This window comes from Tursiops truncatus, chromosome 8, assembly GCF_011762595.2.
Source record: "Tursiops truncatus isolate mTurTru1 chromosome 8, mTurTru1.mat.Y, whole genome shotgun sequence".
Taxonomy (NCBI): Eukaryota; Metazoa; Chordata; class Mammalia; order Artiodactyla; family Delphinidae; genus Tursiops; species Tursiops truncatus.
Window position 1 is genome coordinate 22,258,118 of NC_047041.1, and position 20,397 is coordinate 22,278,514.

Here is a 20,397-nt window from a genome sequence, read left to right on the forward strand (position 1 = left end):
CATTCTCTTGTCTTCTGTCACAAATGTCCTTGCTATTGAACAAAGATTGTCAGAATAATACTTAAAATTAGTACTTTCAAATTGATTTCAAATCTTTTGGCTTTGTGCTAGTAATATTTTCCTTTCTCAACTCATTAGAATAAGAAAAGAGAATTAACTTTATGATCTGTACATTTATGGATTAAAATTCACCTCATTTATCTCCAAATATTACTTACTTGTCTTCATGCTTGAGGAATGGATATGTACTAATAACTCAAAATTTTCAGTAATTCATATAATTCACATCAAAATTCCTATTTGAGTCAGTAAGTATTAAGTCTTAATGTCTTGGGTTTACTTATCTAATACTTAGTTTAGGTAAGTAAAAACTTATTTAAGTTTTAAAGTGTGTTATTTTATAGACTTTTGAAACAGATGGCAGTTTGTTTATGTCAAAACTTCAGAGAGGTTTTTTAAAAAATTTTCATTGGTGTATAGTTGATTTACAATGTTGTATTAGTTTCAGGTGTTCAGCAAAGCAAATCAGTTATACATATACATATATCCCCTTTTTTTTAAGATTCTTTTCCCATATAGGCCATTACAGAGTATTGAGTAGAGGTCCCTGTGCTATACAGCAGGTTCTTATTAGTTATCGATTTAATATATAGTATTGTGTATGTGTCAGCCCCAATCTCCCAGTTTATCCCTTCTCCTCGCCCCCCCCAAATACCCTGGTAAACATAAGTTTGTTTTCTACATCTGTGACTCTGCTTCTGTTTTGTAAATAAGTTCATTTGTACCTTTTTTTAGATTCCACATATAAGCAATATCATATGATATTTGTCTTTCTCTGTCTGACTTACTTCACTCAGTTGCTGCAAATGGCGTTATTTTGTTCTCTTTTATGGCTGAGTATATAGGTACCATTGTATATTCCATTGTATATAGGTATCACATCTTTACCATTCATCTGTCAATGGACACTTAGGTTGCTTCCATGTCCTGGCTGTTGTAAATAGTGCTGCAGTGAACATTAGGGTAATGTATCTTTTTGAATTATGGTTTTCTTTGGGTATATCCCCAGGAGTGGGATTGCTGGGTCATATAGTAGTTCTATTTTTAGTTTTTTAAGGAACCTCCATACTGTTCCCCTTAGTGGCTGTACCAACTTACAGTCCCACCAGCAGTGTAGGAGGGTTCCCTTTTGGAGAGTTTTGGGGGTTTTTTGGCGATACGCGGGCTTCTCACTGTTGTAGCCTCTCCCGTTGCGGAGCACAGGCTCCAGACGCGGAGGCTCAGCGGCCATGGCTCACGGGCCCAGCCGCTCCGCGGCATGTGGGATCTTCCTGGATCGGGGCACAAACCTGTGTCCCCTGAATCGGCAGGCGGACTCTCAACCACTGCACCACCAGGGAAGCCCATGGAGGGTATTTTTTTAAAAATAAAATAAAGGATGTGCTTCTAGCTTTATGACATAACTTGAATTACAGAGAATTTTCATTTCTTTGCATTTTTGAATTGTGTAATAGAGTTTTAAAAGTTATTAGGTTTTTGCCAAGTTAAAAACGAGGTAATGTTCATTTGCATATGTGCTAATTTTAAGAAACTGTACAGATTAGATTCCTTGCTACTATTTTGACTTCTTTTGATAATGAGAAAATTAGAATTAATCATTGTTTTGGGGCGATACATATATTTGACAGAACTAGAAGAACAGACTCGAAAAGCTCTAGAACTGGACCAGGAACGAAAACGAGCAAAAGAAGAAGCAGAAAGGCTTGAAAAGGAGCGTCAAGCTGCTGAAGAGGCCAAATCTGCTATAGCAAAACAGGCTGCCGACCAGATGAAGAATCAGGAGCAGCTGGTAGGGAACCTGGGTTCTGTTAGGGGAAAAGAAAAATTCAGACAAAAGCATGGACGAAATCGGTTCCGCAATTTCAGAGTGTTTATTCTCTGAGCACAAAGGTGTTGGTTAATTACGTTTTCAAATCCCCTCACTGTGGTATGTGTGCACTCACTGCAAGGAACTTGTATCTTTTTATTCGAATGTATTTTAAAGCAGTAAGTAGAATAACAAAGAATTATGAAAACCATAGACCACATGGACCATTTTCTGTATTCAGAGGAATACCCATCATGACAAATGAAATACCAGTGTAAAAATAGACAATTTGGAGGTTGCAGTATTTAGTACAGTAAATAAATGATCAGTATTGTGCAGCCACTACCAAAAGTGTGTTGTAATAGATCCAAAATCAACAGTAAAATTTTGTTTGCTAATGAGTGCCAATAAAATAAGTTCAAATAATGGAAACTTAAAAAAACACCTTTGTAAAATTAAGTATATTATACCTTCTGGAAAGCAAACCAAAGAGACAAGTGTGGAAATAACGAAGTGTGGAAATAAGCCTAAAATGATTATTTCTTCTTTTAAAAGGAAACCTAAAAATAAAACCATAAAAGATACATGGAGCCTGTTGCTAACAAAAGATTCTGATTTGCTTAGATTTTGTTTAAGCCACTGGCATGTTTTGCTTTAGATAAGTTGACAATTACGTATATTCTAAACCCTATAAGATAACCGTAGGCTAACTATAAGATAGATCATAATTGATTGGGGTTTTTTGTGTATTTAGTGGACTTGCAAATAATGAGGAGTAGGCATGACACCTAGAAGATTTGGGATTTAAATATTGGTTTAGGCATTTACTTGCTATGTGTCTTTGGGTCTTTCTGAGCCTCAGATCGCTCCCTTTGAAAAAAGGAATAATACCACCTAATAGTATTGTTGGGGAATTAAGAAAGTGCTGTTTAAATTATAAAGTGTTATGTAAATAGAATTCTTTTTCCTTCTGTAGGCTTTAACAGATAGTTTATTTTATTTTATTTTATTTTTTGTGTGGTACGCGGGCCTCTCACTGTTGTGGCCTCTCCCGTTGCGGAGCACAGACTCCGGACGCGCAGGCTCAGCGGCCATGGCTCACAGGCCCAGCTGCTCCGCGGCATGTGGGATCTTCCCGGACTGGGGCACGAACCCGTGTCCCCTGCATCGGCAGGCGGACTCTCAACCACTGCGCCACCAGGGAAGCCCCTAAGAGATAGTTTATTGATGAAAGTTTAAAAATAGCTCCTAGGTTCCTGCTATGAAAACAGGAATAACTACGTGTATATAGAATAATAAAATTTTTTTCACTTTGTCTCATTAGCTCATTATACCTAGTACAAGTAAGATATTTATGCTCTTAAAGAAATAGTTCCTTTTTTTAAACAGAAGACTGTCTATGAAAAACATATAACACAGTCCGTGTGGGAATTCCCTGGCGGTCCAGTGGTTAGGACTCTGAGCTTCCACTGCAGGGGGCACAGGTTTGATCCCTGGTCGGGGAAGTAAGATCTCAGAAGCTGCACGGCATGACCAAAAAAACCAGTCCATGTACATTAAAGCTTTTTTGACTTAATATAAATGACTGAAAATATATTACTTTTTAGTATTTGTAATTGTTTTGTTTATTTTAGGCAGCAGAACTTGCCGAATTCACTGCCAAGATTGCGCTTCTAGAAGAAGCCAAGAAAAAAAAGGAGGAGGAAGCTACTGAGTGGCAACACAAAGTAATCATTTGTTCATCACTATAAATTATTGAACATCTATTTTGTACCCAGCCATATGTGGAAATTATAGAGATAAATATAAGTTGCTGTCATGATTTAGAGGGGGAGAGGTACCTCTGTATGAATGTGTATGTACTGTAGTAAATACTAATCTAGTGATAATAAGCTAAGTACTTTGGGAACACAGAAGAAATATTTAATTTCTGAGGGAATGAGGCAGGTGTTGGGGAAACCCTTATAAATTTAAGCCGGCTCTTGAATAATACATTCAATTTGGGGGTAGAAAAGATGGAGACTGAAGAGGAAGTCATTCCAGATCGAGGGAATTGAATGAGCATAAGAAGTATAAAAGCACATGACAGATTTGAGGTCAACTAGTAAGTGAGCAAAACTTAGGGTCTGTTTTCAGAAATTTTGAGAGTTGTGGCTAGAAAGTTAGAGAGGGAATTAAGTTGTGAAAGGCTTTAAATAAATGCCCTGCTAAGGCAAGATGCTGAGAAATATCTGTAGACGTTGGGCTCTGAAGATTTCAAAACAGGATTGTAACATGATCAAGCATGGTTTTATAAAAACAGCTTAGTAATCAGCATGAAGGATGGATTGGGATAGTGGGCAGGATTACTTAAGAGCTAATGACTCACACTAAGGATGTGGCATTGAGAAAAAAGAGGAACAGGAATTATTGAAGGACATTTTGTGGTAGACTCAAAGGGGCATGGCAACCAAATGATTGGATGTAAAGTTGAATTAGAAGAATGCAATGAAGATGATACTGAGATTTCTGAGTTCCTAAGTAGATGAAACCACTGTTGTCTGAAATGGCATAAAAGTGAAAAATTAGGCTTTATTTGGAGGGGTAGGGAATATAAGATAATGAGAATTTAATTCAAACTTTAATGTTAACTCTTAAATGGAACTATAATAATAACAATTTTTACACTCAAAGGTATATAGTTCTCTGATTTTTCTCCGACAAAATGTACTTATTACAGAAAGCAGTTTTGTTTCCCTCTTAAATTTTCTTTGTAGCACTTCGGATTTCATAGGGAAGTTTTTGGTATTGAGAGTTATGTATATATGTATATGTCAATGGAACTCTACAAAAAGAAAAACACTTAACTTTTTTGTTAACACTACTTTCTTTATTAGAATTGTATAGCTCCCTTTTAGGGATGATTTATGAACGTCAGGGACACATAAACTTATAAAAATAACATATCACAGAGGCACATCCTGTGAATTGTAGAAATTAGAAAATGCATGCAAAAGAAAAATCACATTCTTGCTAACTGGGATCACTATTTTAACACTGTAGTGCATATCCTTCCAGGATCTTTTCCTATTTGCATATGTGTATACATACACATTTATATGTCCAGAGTGAGATCATACTGTACATATTGTTCTGTTTTAGTCAGTTTTCATCTCATCTAATATTAGACTATATTCAAAATTTTTTCATTTAGATATAATTGACATATAATGTATTTTTAGGTGTACAGCATGATGATTCAATATTTGTATCTATTGTGAAGCGATCATCACAGTAAGTGTAGTTAACATCCATCTCCATATATAGCTACAGAAATTTTTTTCTTGTTATGTAAACTTTTCAGATTTACTTTCTTAGCAATTTTGAAATATAGAATATAGTATTATTAACTGTAGTCCGTATGCTGTACATTATGTCCCCATGACTCATTTATTTTATAGCTGGGAGTTTGTACTTTTTAACTCCCTTCTCCAATTCCTCTTCCATTTATGCCTCTGGTAACCATCAGTCTGTTCTCTGTATCCATAAGCTCGTTTTTTTTGTTTGTTTGGTTGGTTGGTTGGTTGATTTTTAGATTCTATATATAAGCGAGATCATATGGTAATTTGTCTTTCTCTGTCTGACTTATTTCACTTGGCATGATACCCTCAAGGTCCATCCATGTTGTTGCAAATGGCAAGATTTCCTGGGACTTCTCTGGTGGTCCAGTGGTTAAGACTTCGCCTTCCAATGCAGGAGGTGCATATTCAATCCCTGGTTGGGGAGCTAAGGTCCCGCATGCCTTGGGGCCAGAAAACTAAAACATAAAAAAGCAGAGGCAATATTGTAGTAACATATTCAATAAAGACTTTAAAAATGGTCCACATCAAAAAAAAAATCTTTAAAAAAATTCCTTTTTTATAGTGGAATAGTATTTTACTATATATTAATATTTATACCACTTTTTTTAATCTGTTCATCTATTGATGGACACTTAGGGTGCTTCCATATATATCTTGGCTATTTCATTCTTTTGCATGTGGCTCTCTAGTTTTCCTAGCACCACTTATTGCAGAGACTGTCCTTTCCCCAACCTATATTCTTGGCTGCTTTGTTGTAAGTTAATTAACCATATATGTGTGGGTTTATTTCTGGGCAGACTATATTCAGAATTGAACCAAAAAGTCTTTTATAGCTAATTTGCCAGGCCAGTGTCCAGAGTAGGACTTTGCATTGCATCTGTTTGCTCTAAGTCTCTTTTAAAGTAGGACAGTTCTTTTTTTTATGATATTGGTTTATTAAAAGGACCCACAGATTGTCCCTCCTCCTGTATTTGTCTAATTCCTTTCTTATGGTGTCATTCAGCTTGTCTTTTTATCATCAATATTTCTTGTAAGCTGGAAGATAAACCTAAAAGTTTGAAGGATTCAAGTTAAAAATTTCTGGCTATGATGCCTCATAGGTGAGACTTTCAGATAATTTATCATCCAAACTAGAACACTTTTGAGAGTGAAAGGGGGTGTTGTTAATAATTACACCAGGACAACAGTGTAAAGCAGTACTTTTCCAGACAAACCAGCACAATAGAATTACTCAGATAATTGGTGACGTTGGATACTTCCTGTTATATTATATCAGAAGACATTTAATATCTGATTAACCCACCATTAGTTGTTTTAATTGATCGTTGGACTAGAGTAATAACAGTCTGTTTCCTCCATTGTCTGGTTATATTTTATCGTTGCTAAAACGTAATCTATTCGATGTGGAATTCTTTGGCATTATACTTATATCCGTTTTCTCATCAACTATTTGTATAACAATTTTAGCAACAGTTGATAATCCTTGCCAGAATTAATAATTTTATTAGGGTTTTGCACAGTGGTGTCTTTAATTCTGTCATGTAATAAGCTTTTATCAATAGGGCCTGTTTTCATTACCCTGAAATATAGTTTATATTAGAAAGAAAGGATAATAACTTGATTTTTTTTTTTGATGTGGACCATTTTTAAAGTCTTTATAGAATTTGTTACAATATTGCTTCTGTTTTGGCTTTTTGGCCACGAGGCATGTGGGATCTTAGCTCCCTGACCAGGGATCGAACCCGCACCCCCTGTATTGGAAGGCGAAGTCTTAACCACTGGACCGCCAGGGAAGTCCCAGGATAACTTGATTCTTTTAATTACCAATTTTCAAAGTAACTTGCTGATAAACTTATTTTTTATGTTCAGGCTTTTGCAGCCCAGGAAGACTTGGAAAAGACCAAAGAAGAGTTAAAGACTGTGATGTCTGCCCCTCCTCCACCTCCACCACCACCAGTCATTCCTCCAACAGAAAATGAACATGATGAACATGATGAGAATAATGCTGAGGCTAGTGCTGAATTATCAAATGATGGGGTAATGAACCATAGAAGTGAGGAGGAACGTATAACAGAAATGCAAAAAAATGAGCGTGTTAAAAAACAACTCCAGGTATTTAAAATTTGCAGTTGTATGCACATTTAAATATAATTTGCATTTTCCCCATTTGTTAAGACAAACTTATTAAAAAAGAAACATTTGATTTTTGGAAGCCTTTACCTCTAGCTGGCCTTGTGATTGGTTTGTAAGTACTTGGCCTACAGTCACGTTATTTCATGTTTTCTGTTGTATGTCCCTGTCACCAGATGTTTGTTAGCCTTGTGTAATGAAGCCTTAATTAGTAAGCTATTATTTAATTATAACTTGAGCCATGTTAAAAGTAGAACATAAAATACTGTTTAAAAAACAAATTTCTTTTTTAAACAGTATACATTAAAAAGAAATGATAATTTAATAGACTACCTGTATGACATTACATAATCTGATTTTTTTTGTTGAGATTTTGTAATGGCAAAAGGTCAGTATATTAAATGTACATAATTAGATTAAAATAGTAAATTTTAATGTTACACCTATTAGAGAACTTAATAGAATCAGTTCTCTAATTTTTAAATTCATGAAATCTTTAAATATTAATAAAATGGGGTGATAATTGTAATAAATGTATTAAGACTTTTGGAGAAAACTTCTCTCATGGTATAGAATTTATAACTTACAGTAACATTCAATAACAGCTATATTGAACCTTTTGTAAGTCATTTCAAGTATTAGATGAGAAAGTTCAAGGAAATTTAGAATAATACACAAACTCATCATGGTTGCGGAGTGTAGAAATGAAAGGCCATGGGTATTCCTCTCTAACCACTACCCCCCACCACTACTAAAAGTACAACAAACGTAAACACTTTAAAGAAAAAGATTTCGCAGTGGAAATTTTAATATACTAAAAAGTCAGAGATCTGTTATATTTGTATTTTGTGTCTTTAAACCTCTTTCATAGGTTTTTAAAATCTAAAAAAAAAGTTAATAATGGTCATACTTTTTATTTTTTAAACATAGGCATTAAGTTCAGAATTAGCCCAAGCCAGAGATGAAACCAAGAAAACACAAAATGATGTTCTTCATGCTGAGAATGTTAAAGCAGGCCGTGATAAGTACAAGACTCTGCGACAGATTCGGCAAGGCAATACAAAGCAACGTATTGATGAGTTTGAAGCAATGTGAGAGCTGTTATTTTGCATACATGTTCTTCATAAGCTGAACCACCAACAGAGAAAAGCAGGCCTTTGCAGATGTGATGGAATGCATCTCACCTTGCCAAAGCACTTAAACCAGTTTGACTGTGGTAGCTAAAAGACATTTAAGGGGAGCTTTTCAACATTAAGGCAGTGTGATATCATGCTTGGTTTTCTTTTTCTTTTGGGCCAAGGAATGGAGAACAGTGTTCCATCACCTCCTTTTTCACATTTTTCATTTTCCATTTTTTTTTTCTGTTGAAGATTAACACTAATTATCATGTCTGACAAATGTGTATGTATGATTTAAGCACTTTGTACATTTTAAAGGATGGTGGTGACTTAATGAGTGTTTAGGTAGGGCACTCTGTTTTTTCTTCTTCCATATTTTAGCTGCATGTATTTCCACATTCTCTCTCATTCATGTTTCCTCAGTGTGTACTTCTCATACCTTGATGTGCCCTGTAACCATAGCGCTGCCACTATACAGATCATTGGCAGTGATTAAAATGAGCATAGGTGGCAGGGTGGACAGTCTTTCATCATTGTGTAGAAGATGGCTATGAATCATGAAAAGGATTAGAATGTTTAACAGTATAGTGTACAGCTAGTGGTTAATTTTTTAAATCCCAATTTAATAACATTATTGGATATTTGTTATTTGCTTACTTAATTACGGTCATCTTTGACAGCTGAATTGATTGGTGTTTCATCTCCTGTCATCATTTGGTTTTCTTTGCCCACTGATCTTACAAAGGTATAGACAGCAGGTAGTAAGTAGTTCCCTAGGAAAGTTTACTGATGAAACACTACTGCAAATAACAGTTGTCTCTGAAAGATTCTTTCATAGATTGATTTAGAAAAACAGATGTTTAATAAAAGAAAAAGCACATTTGTTGGTAATTGATTATCATCATTAATAAAACCCTGGACCTTGCTAGAAGGGCAGCATATGAAAACAGCAGTCCCGAGGAGGGGACAGTAATACTACCTCACTACTATACCTGTGATGACTGGTCGTTCAAACACAGTGAAGTGTGTAAGCTATATGTTTTATAATACATAGTGATACTGTCAATCATGAAGGAATATTTTTGAGATCTCCTTTTCCTTCAGAATATCTTAGAGTGCTAAATTTTAACTGCCTTTTTGTTGAACTGAACTGTGGGACTCTGATTTGTATTAAAATTGTTAGCACTCACTGGTATACTATCTTCCTGGAGGGGTGTTGTATGTCTAAGGAAGTGTGTGTGTGTGTGTGTGTGTGTGTGTGTGTGTGTGTGTGTGTGTGTGTGTGTGTGTGTGTGTGTGTGTGTTTGAGAGAGAGAGAGAGATTGCCCTTGTAGCATATGACGACGAATGTTTGTACCTTCATTTCTTGATGTAATTATTACATAATCATTTTAGCATATTTGGTTTCTAAATCATTGTGCTTATTTTTTTCAATCTAACTAAAAATACTTAAATTTGGTTAGTTAATTCTATTTTAGAAATTATAATTTTATAGGTTATATTAATTTCAGTTATGTTTTACAAAGAAATCTTTCTAGTTTGAAAGATGTTCAATATTCACAGGTTCTAACATTTTCTTTATTATAAAACATTTAGATTTGGAGATAAGGAAAGCCTTGTTTTCTCTGTGTGGTTCAGCTACTTTCCATTTGGTATTATGCATTCAAATTTACATTTATCTATTAAAATTGCCATTTTCTTAGACATTTTTCATGCACAATAGATTCAAGTTGTGTCTGAAAATATCTCTGTGCTTTTTTGATTTTGCTGACTTTAAAAGGATTAATCTGGGCAGACATTATGAAAAGGAAAGGTTGCATTTAATATATTTTTTGGATTTAGTAGGACAAAAGGTAACTGGTTAACCTTGAAGTGACTGTTGTACGGTGGTTGTGCACATGCTTCAAAACACTGTGGAAGAGGACATTTCTCCTTGCAGCACATTAGAGGAACAGATGATAAGCCTTACTATTCATGGTTTAAAGCATGTGTTCACTCTTCCAGAGCATTAAAGTAATTGCCATAATAGGTGAAAACTTGGATTTTTATTGGATTTTTGTTAATTTGCTTCATTTTGAATTGTGTGCACTACCATTCCTACATCAGTTTGATATCAGTGTTGAAAAATTACCAGTTATATTTGCTGTTTATAATCTATTTGTAGATTAGAATTAAAATGGATTTAATCCATTTTTAAAGCTGTGTGAATTTTTCTAAACAGGAACAACTATTTGCAATATGGGTTTTCATTAAACCAATTATAACTTTTATTATTAGCATTTGAGAAGCACATGTTCATATAGCAATGTAAAAATAATGAGTATTTGGTAAATTCCAGCAGGCTTATACTATTAGCATAATTTTGTGTTGTACAATTAAGTTACATCTATAATTTTGGATAACATTCATTGGTTAACAATAAAGTGACAAAAGCTCATGTTTCATGCTTCACTGTTGTTATTTAACATGGATTTCTTGTATATTTCCTGAATATTATAATCTCTATTAGATCCATAAATCATTACATCTTAAAAACAAGTGGATAGGAAAAAATTCAGAATCCTCATACATTTACTCGTTCCCCCAAATTATATATCTCTTTTGGTATGGAAGTAATAGTGATAATTCTCCAGAAAAGTTAAATCATTAAATTAAATTGACTCTTTTCATAATAGAAAATCATTTAAGATTTCTAGTCATTGCTTTTCTTGTATAGTGTTTAGTTTTCCTAAGGAAGAAGCAGTTTCATTGTCCTTGATTAATCTCACTATTAAAATGCTAATGTTCTTTAAAGAACTGTATACTAAGTGCTTCTTACTAAATTTTATTATAAAGATTATTCTTCTTAAATAACAAGTGATAAATCTGTTTTAAGCATAGTAAAAGCCAGTTGTCTTCTCAGTTTACAGTAATATTGAACTGTCACTTTATTATTTCTATTCTCAAAGACAGGTGGTGATCTCTTTATTCTGGTCCTGTTAGAAAAGAAAAGGGAATTCCGTAGTATAATATTTTGCTTTATGTCTAATTAGAGTTCTTTTTTTAAGAACTAGAATTAGCACTTAGAAAGTTATATCTTACACTGTATTGGAACTCACTCCTGGTTATCATTGGAAAGAGTTCCAATGTTAGTGCTGTGATTAAAAAAAAATGCACATCACTTTCTGTCTCAGTTCTTATTACCTGTTGATTGGTGATATTTTTAGAATTGAAGATAAAAGATTTTTTAGATCCCACAGTATCCCATTTTATGTATGCATAATGAAAATAGTCTTTTAAAATCTAAAACTTAAAACTGAAGTATAGGAATTACTGCCTTTAGAATTAATTTAGTGAACTGATTAGTAAACCCAAGCTTAGATGTATTTAATAAGAATAAGGGGAAACGTTTAAATATGGAACTACACTGGTAGACAGTCCTCTTTTCTTTAAGTTTGTTCTAAATGAACAGAACTTTAGCTTTTCTTATTCTGTACTTCATTCTTTTTTTAACTAGGAGATAATCTATTAAATATTCTAATGTGGTTTATCATGTAGAATGACAATATTCTAGTACATTTCAAAAGCACAGTGATTCAGCAGATATGATAACTTCATAAAATGTCAAGGCAGTATGACTCCTCACATTCTACACTGTTCGCAAGGAAAACTTGGCTCACGATCGTGTTTCGTATATTGAAGCTTATCACCCTCCCTTCCGTGGCTTTTCCAATTAAATAATCTTAATTCCCACTTTTTCCTACTGGACCTATCTTTTTTTAAATTTAATTTTATTTTTTTATACAGCAGGTTCTTATTAGTCATCAATTTTATACACATCTGTGTATACATGTCAATCCCAATAGCCCAATTCATCACACCACCATCCCCACCCCCCTGCGGCTTTCCCCCGTTGGTGTCCATAGAATTGTTCTCTATATCTGTGTCTCAGCTTCTGCCCCGAAAACTGGTTCATCTGTACCATTTTTCTAGGTTCCACATACATGCGGTAATATACAGTATTTGTTTTTCTCTTTCTAACTTACTTCACTCTCTTTATTACAGTCTCTAGATCCATCCACGTCTCAACAAATGACCCAATTTCGTTCCTTTTTATGGCTGAGTAATATTCCATTGTATATATGTGCCACATCTTCTTTATCCATTTATCTGTCGCTGGGCATTTAGGTTGCTTCCATGACCTGGCTATTGTAAATAGTGCTGCAGTGAACATTGGGGTGCATGTGTCTTTTTGAATTATGGTTTTCTCTGGGTATATGCCCAGTAGTGGGATTGCTGGATCATATAGTAATCCTATTTTTAGTTTTTTAAGGAACCTCCATACTGTTCTCCGTAGTGGCTATATCAATTTACATTCCCACCAACAGTGCAAGAGGGTTCCCATTTCTCCACACCCTCTCCAGCATTTGTTGTTTGTAGATTTTCTGATGATGCCCATTCTAACTGGTGTGAGGTGATACCTCATTGTAGTTTTGACTTGCATTTCTCTAATAAGTAGTGATGTTGAGCAGCTTTTCATGTGCTTCTTGGCCATCTTTTTCTTTTCTTTGGAGAAGTGTCTATTTAGGTCTTCTGCCCATTTTTTGATTGGGTTGTTTGTTTTTTTAATATTGAGCTGCATGAGCTGTTTATATATCTTGGAGGATAATCTTTTGTCTGTTGATTCATTTGCAAATATTTTCTCCCATTCTGAGGGTTGTCTTTTCGTCTTGTTAATGGTTTCCTTTGCTGTGCAAGAGCTTTGAAGTTTTATTAGGTCCCATTTGCTTTTTTTTTTAATTTCCATTACTCTAGGAGGTGGATCAAAAAAGATCTTGCTGTGATTTATGTCAGAGAGTGTTCTTCCTATGTTTTCCTCTAAGAGTTGTATAGTGTCCGGTCTTAATTTAGGTCTCTAATCCATTTTGAGTTTATTTTTGTGTATGGTGTTAGGGTGTGTTCTAATTTCATTCTTTTACATGTAGCTGTCCAGTTTTCCCAGCACCACTTATTGAAGGGACTGTCTGTTCTCCACTGTATATCCTTGCCTCCGTTGTCATAGACTAGTTGACCATAGGTGTGTGGGTTTATCTCTGGGCTTTCCATCTTGTTCCATTGATCTGTGTTTCTGTTTTTGTGCCAGTACCATATTGTCTTGATTACTGTAGCTTTGTAGTATAGTCTGTAGTCAGAGAGTCTGATTCTTCCAGCTCCGCTTTTTTCCCTCAAGACTGCTTTGGCTATTCGGGGTCTTTTGTGTCTCCGTACAAATTTTAAGATTTTTGGTTCTAGTTCCGTAAAAAATGCCATTGGTAATATTATAGGGATTGCATTGAATCTGGGGATTGCTTTGGGTGGTATAGTCATTTTCACAATATTGGTTCTTCCAGTCCAAGAACATGGTATATCTCTCCATCTGTTGGTATTGTCTTTAATTTCTTTCATCAGTGTCTTATAGTTTTCTGCATACAGGTCTTTTGTCTCCCTAGGTAGGTTTATTCCTAGGTATTTTATTCTTTTTGTTGCAGTGGTAAATGGGAGTATCTCCTTAATTTCTCTTTCAGATTTTTCATCATTAGTGTATAGGAGTGCAAGAGATTTCTGAGCATTAATTTTGTATCCTGCAACTTTACCAAATTCATTGATTAGCTCTAGTAGTTTTCTGGTGGCACCTTTAGGATTCTCTAAGTATAGTATCATGTCATCTGCAAACAGAGACAGCTTTACTTCTTTTTTTCCAATTTGTATTCCTTTTATTTCTTTTTCTTCTCTGATTTCTGTGGCTAGGACTTCCAAAACTATGTTGAATAAGAGTGGTGAGAGTGGACATCCTTGTCGTGTTCCTGATCTTAGAGGAAATGCTTTCTGTTTTTCACCATTGAGAATGTTTGCTGTGGGTTTGTCGTATTGGCCTTTATTATGTTGAGGTAGGTTCCCTCTATGCCCACTTTCTGGAGAGTTTTTATCATAAATGGGTGTTGAATTTTGTCAAAAGCTTTTTCTGCATCTATTGAGATGATCATATGTTTTTTCTTCTTCAGTTTGTTAATATGGTGTATCACATTGATTGATTTGCATATATTGAAGACTCCTTGTATACCTGGGATAAATCCCACTTGATCATGGTGTATGATCCTTTTAGTGTGTTGTTGGATTCTGCTTGCTAGTATTTTGTTGAGGATTTTTGCAACTATATTCATCAGTGATATTGGTCTGTAGTTTTCTTTTTTTGTAGTATCTTTGTCTGGTTTTGGGATCAGGGTGATGGTGGCCTCATAGAACGAGTTTGGGAGTGTTCCCTCCTCTGCAATTTTTTGGAAGAGTTTGAGAAGGATGGGTGTTAGCTCTTCTCTAAATGTTTGATAGAATTCACTTGTGAAGCCATCTGGTCCTGGACTTTTGTTTGTTGGAAGATTTTTAATCACAGTTTCAATTTCATTACTTGTGATTGGTCTGTTCATATTTTCTGTTTCTTCCTGGTTCAGTCTTGTAAGGTTATACGTTTCTACGAATTTGTCCATTTCTTCCAGGTTGTCCATTTTATTGGCATAGAGTTGCTTGTGGTAGTCTCTTAGGATGCTTTGTATTTCTGCAGTGTCTGTTGTAACTTCTTTTTCATTTCTAATTTTATTGATTTGAGTCCTCTCCCTCTTTCTTGATGAGTCTGGCTAAGGGTTTATCAATTTTGTTTATCTTCTCAAAGAACCAGCTTTTAGTTTTATTGATCTTTGCTGTTGTTTTCTTTGTTTCTATTTGATTTATTTCTGCTCTGATCTTTATGACTTCTTTCTTTCTGCTAACTTTGGGTTTTGTTTGTTCTTTCTCTAGTTCCTTTAGGTGTAATGTTAGATTGTTCATTTGAGATTTTCCTTATTTCTTGAGGTAGGCTTGTATAGCTATAAACTTCCCTCTTTTGCTGCATTCTATAGGTTTTGGATCGTCGTGTTTTCATTGTCATTTGTCTCTAGGTATTTTTTGATTTCCTCTTTGATTTCTTCTGTGATCTCTTGGTTATTTAGTAACATATTGTTTAGCCTCCATGTGTTTGAGTTTTTTACGTTTTTTACGTTTTTTTCCGTGTAATTGATTTCTAATCTCATAGAGTTGTAGTTAGTAACATGCTTGATAAGATTTCAAAATTCTTAAATTTACTGAGGCTTGATTTGTGATGCAAGATGTGATCGATCTTGGAGAATGTTCCTTTCGCACTTGAGAAAAAGTGTAATCTGTTTTGGGATGGAATGTCCTATAAATATCAGTTAAATCTGTCTTGTCTATTGTGTCATTTAAAGCTTCTGTTTCCTTATTTATTTTCATTTTGGATGATCTGTCCATTGTTGTAAGTGAGGTGTTAAAGTCCCCCACTATTACTATGTTACTGTCGATTTCCTCTTTTAGAGCTGTTAGCAGTTGCCTTTGTATTGAGGTGCTCCTGTGTTGGGTGCATATATATTTGTAATTTTTATGTCTTCTTGGATTGATCCCTTGATCATTGTGTAGTGTCCTTCCTTGTCTCTTTTAACATTCTTTATTTTAAAGTCTATTTTATCTGATATGAGTACTGCTACTCCAGCTTTCTTTTGCTTTCCATTTGCATGGAATATCTTTTTCCATCCCCTCACTTTCAGTCTGTTTTGGGTCTCTTGTAGACAGTATATATATGGGTCTTGTTTTTGTATCCATTCAGTAAGGCTGTGTCTTTTGGTTGGAGCATTTAATCCATTCACGTTTAAGGTAATTATCGATATGTATGTTCCTATGACCATTTTCTTAATTGTTTTGGGTTTTTTTGTTTTTTTTTTTTTTTTTGCAGTATGCGGGCCTCTCACTGCTGTGGCCTCTCCCGTCGCGGGGCACAGGCTCCGGATGCACAGGCCCAGCGGCCATGGCCCACGGGCCCAGCCGCTCCGCGGCATGTGGGATCTTCCCGGACCAGGGCACGAACCCGTGTCCCCTGCATCGGCAGGCGGACTCTCAACCACTGCGCCACCAGGGAAGCCCTTGGGTTTGTTTTTGTAAGTCCTTTTCTTCTCTTGTGTTTCCCACTTAGAGAAGTTCCTTTAGCATTTGTTGTAGAGCTGGTTTGGTGGTGCTGAATTCTCTTAGCTTTTGCTTGTCTGTAAAGCTTTAGATTTCTCCATCAAATCTGAATGAGATCCTTCCTGGGTAGAGTAATCTTGGTTGTAGGTTCTTCCCTTTCATCACTTTAAGTATATCATGCCACTCCCTTCTGGCTTGTAGAGTTTCTGGTGAGACATCAGCTGTTAACCTTATGGGAGTTCCTTTGTATGTTATTTGTCGTTTTTCCCTTGCTGCTTTCAATAATTTGTCTTTAATTTTTGACAGTTTGATTACTATGTGTCTCAGCGTGTTTCTCCTTGGGTTTATCCTGTATGGGACTCACTGCTTCCTGAACTTGGGTGGTTATTTCATTTCCCATGTTAGGGAAGTTTTCAACTGTAATCTCTTAAAATATTTTCTCAGGTCATTTCTCTCTCTCTTCTTCTGGGACCCCTATAATGCGAATGTTGTTGTGTTTAATGTTGTCCCAAAGGTCTCTTAGACTGTCTTCATTTTTTTTTTTTCATTCTTTTTTCTTTATTCTGTTCCACAGCAGTGAATTCCACCATTCTGTCTTCCAGGTCACTTATCTGTTCTTCTGCCTCAGTTATTCTGCTATTGATTCCTTCTAGTGTAGTTTTCATTTCAGTTTTTGTGTTGTTCACCTCTGTTTGTTCTTTAATTCTTCTAGGTCTTTGTTAAATATTTCTTGCATCTTCTCAATCTTTGCCTCCATTCTTCTTCCTGGATCATCTTCACTATTATTATTTTGAATTATTTTTCTGGAAGGTTGCCTATCTCCGCTTCATTTAGTTGTTTTTCTGGGGTTTTATCTTGTTCCTTCATCTGGTACATAGCCCTCTGCCTTTTCATCTTGTCTATCTTTCTGTGAATATGGTTTTTGTTCCACAGGCTGCAGGATTGTAGTTCTTCTTGCTTCTGCTGTCTGCCCTCCTGGACCTATTTCTTAATATCTCTATCTTTAGTGATTTTAAGAGCTGCCGTTTTCCCTCTGGAAAGATGATGACTTTTTGCTTTGTTGCCTCAATACTTCAACCTCTCTTAAACTGTGATAAGAGTTTTCTGATTTGAGGTTACATATGCTGCTTTAGGAGTTGAAGTATCTATCCATCATTATTCCTCACAGAATTTTAAGGTTAATGATTGTGACTAAGATAATTAATTACCCCATGGCACATCTTTTAAATTCAGGTTTATATTTGGCTTGAGTTCCCTAGCTACTAATGGTTCCAGGTTCTTATTTAATGACCGTCATTTAGCCAATACACTTTTATTAAGTATGTTCTATATTCTAGGATATAGAAGCAAGATTAGAATGACAGTGACCCTTTGTTTTGGACTATCTTAAAAAGTGAAACTTCAAATATTTATCTTATTTCTTGGATCATTTGCAATAATCTGTTACAATACTAGATTTCTTTTAAGATGGCAACACATTTTGTTGACTCATGTTATTTGTATGCCCAGATTCCTCTGTGCTTGTATCTAGTCAGTTGCTTCCATCCTTGTAATTTATTACTCTGTTTTAATTATTCACTTATATTTAATGAACATTTTTAAAATTTAGGTTCACTTTGGTAATTATGCATGTCAGTTAGTTTGCTCCTAAAAGTAGTTTACTGGTTTTAGTTTATCTTTAATAAGTCTATATAGCTAAATGTACATCTTGGTAACATGGGATCAGAATTTCTGAGATTTATGTAATAATCCTTGGAAAAATTCCTTTTGATAAAATGTGGATTTGTTATATCAAATTCTTCTTGTGCTGTGTTACAATGTATGCGTGATAGTTCTTAACTTTTTGCAAGTTAAATTAAAATGTTTTCCCTTTGTTTTAGACCTAGAAATGCAAGTATGTCTTAGACTCTTAAAGCAGTACTACCTTCTCCCTCCCTTTCCTTTTGTTTATACTGAAAAGTCTTTGTTATTCAGATCTAGCATTTGAGTCTTATATGCCATCATTCCATTTATGTAATTATTTGCTTTTAAATTTTAGCTGATTTGGATAAAATGATACACTGTGTCATGAAGGAGACTACTACAACATAAAGAGCAATAGAGGAAAATAAGCAACTGGTAGAGAATAAGAATACACAGCAGTTTCTCAAGTATGCTTGTTCTCTGATAAATTGCTTAATTTTCATTTTATAGGTCAAATTTTAAACACTGATCAGTATTTAAAGATATCCCAAAAAATAAAGTGCCTAATTTAGAAGTTTTTCTAACTTTATAGAAAGACTCATTTTATACCCAATTGACAAACCAGTCAGTATATAGTAATTAGTAATCTGTATCAAGTACTGTGAAGTTCAGTGGAGTTGGGAGATTTCAGTTGAATCTTCATTACTGTATTGTGTTAAAATATATGTAAGATTTACCATTTTAGCCATTTTCAAGTGTTCAGTGACATTAAGTATATTCACATTGTTGTGCAACCATCACCACTATCCGTCTCCAGAACATTTCATCATCCCAAACAGATTCTCTGTACCCATTAAATACTAATTCCCCATTCCTCCCTCTTCCCAGTCTCTCGTGACCACTATCCTAATTTCTGTGCCTTTGAATTTGACAATTCTAGGTACCTCACATAAGTGGACTGACTCCTATATTTGTCCTTTTGTGTCAAACTTATTTCACGTAACATAATGTTTTTCAGGTTCAGCCACATTATAGGATGTATCAGAGTTGTTTTTTTTTTTTTTAAGGCTAAATAATATTCAGTTGTATGTATATACCGTATTTTCTTTATCCATTCATTGGTTAATGGCCATTTGGATTATTTCCACATTTTGACTATTGTGAACAATGCTGCTATTATGTACATTGGTGTACAAGTATCTGTTCGAGTTACTGCTTTCAGTTCTTCAGTATATACCCAGAAATGGAATTGCTGAATCATATGGTAATTCTGTGTTTAATTTTCTGAGGAACTGTCAATACTGTCTTTCTCAGCAACTGCATTATTCCCACCAGCAATGCATAAGGGTGCCAATTTCTCCACATCCTCACCAACAATTTTTATTTTTTGTTTGCTTGTTTGTTTGTTTGTTCGTTTTTTGGCTGTGCCACTTGTGGGATCTTAGTTCCCCGACCAGTGATTGAACCCAGGCCACAGCAGTGGCTGAGTCGTAACCACTGGACCACCAGGGAAGTCCCTTTATTGTTTGTTTTTGATAATAGCCATCCAAGTGGGTGAACTGGTATCTCATTTTGGTTTTGATTTGCATTTCCCTATGATGCATTTCTCTCTGATGTTGAACATCTTTTCATATGCTTATTCACCATTTGTATCTTATTTGCTGAAGTGTATATTCATGTTTTGACCATTTTTAAATTGTTTTTTGTTGAATTGTAGGAGTTCTTTGTATGTTATGGATGTTAGTCCCTTATCAGATACGTGAGTTGCAAACATTCTTCCATTCTGTGAGTTGCCTTTTTATTCTATTGATAGTATCTTTTGATGCACAAGTTTTTAATTTTGATGAAGTTTAATTTTTCTGTTTTTCTTTTGATGCCTGTGCTTTTAGTCTTGTGTTTTTTAAAGAGACAGAAGAGAGATTATGTACAATGGTCGAAGTCTAGAGAGATGAAAAGTACACTGTCTTGACTACAATAGAAAATGTAATTTCCTGTGTATTGACTGCAGGATGATAAAGCTAGAGTAGATTGGGTCAGGAATTTATGGAGTCTTTAATCCTCTGCTGAGGTGGTTTAGTTTGATTTGAAGACATCTGGTGCCTTTGGGAATGCAGTTACAAAAGGGAATAATAACTAAACTTTGCTCCAAAGGAAAATTCATGCTGCTATGTAAAGTATACTAGAAAGTGCTATAATGTAATTAGCCTGAAGAAAATCTGTGGTCATGGGAATGATATTA

General features: G+C 34.9%; 1 protein-coding gene across 4 annotated transcripts in view; it reads left to right on the forward strand.

The window, feature by feature from the left end:
• RDX (radixin) overlaps positions 1–20,397 on the forward strand; it is a 102,836-nt gene that overhangs the window by 65,176 nt on the left and 17,263 nt on the right. For 2 of the 4 annotated variants that reach the window (XM_019941926.3, XM_073808231.1), the window contains exons 11-14: positions 1,689–1,849; positions 3,502–3,594; positions 7,078–7,320; positions 8,269–10,893. In XM_019941926.3, the coding sequence (XP_019797485.1) occupies positions 1,689–1,849; positions 3,502–3,594; positions 7,078–7,320; positions 8,269–8,433 (662 nt within the window). In that variant the 3' untranslated portion in view covers positions 8,434–10,893. Of the gene's footprint in view, positions 1–1,688; positions 1,850–3,501; positions 3,595–7,077; positions 7,321–8,268; positions 10,894–20,397 lie in introns of those variants that run through there. The other 2 variants (XM_019941927.3, XM_073808232.1) reach the window with 2 other exon arrangements.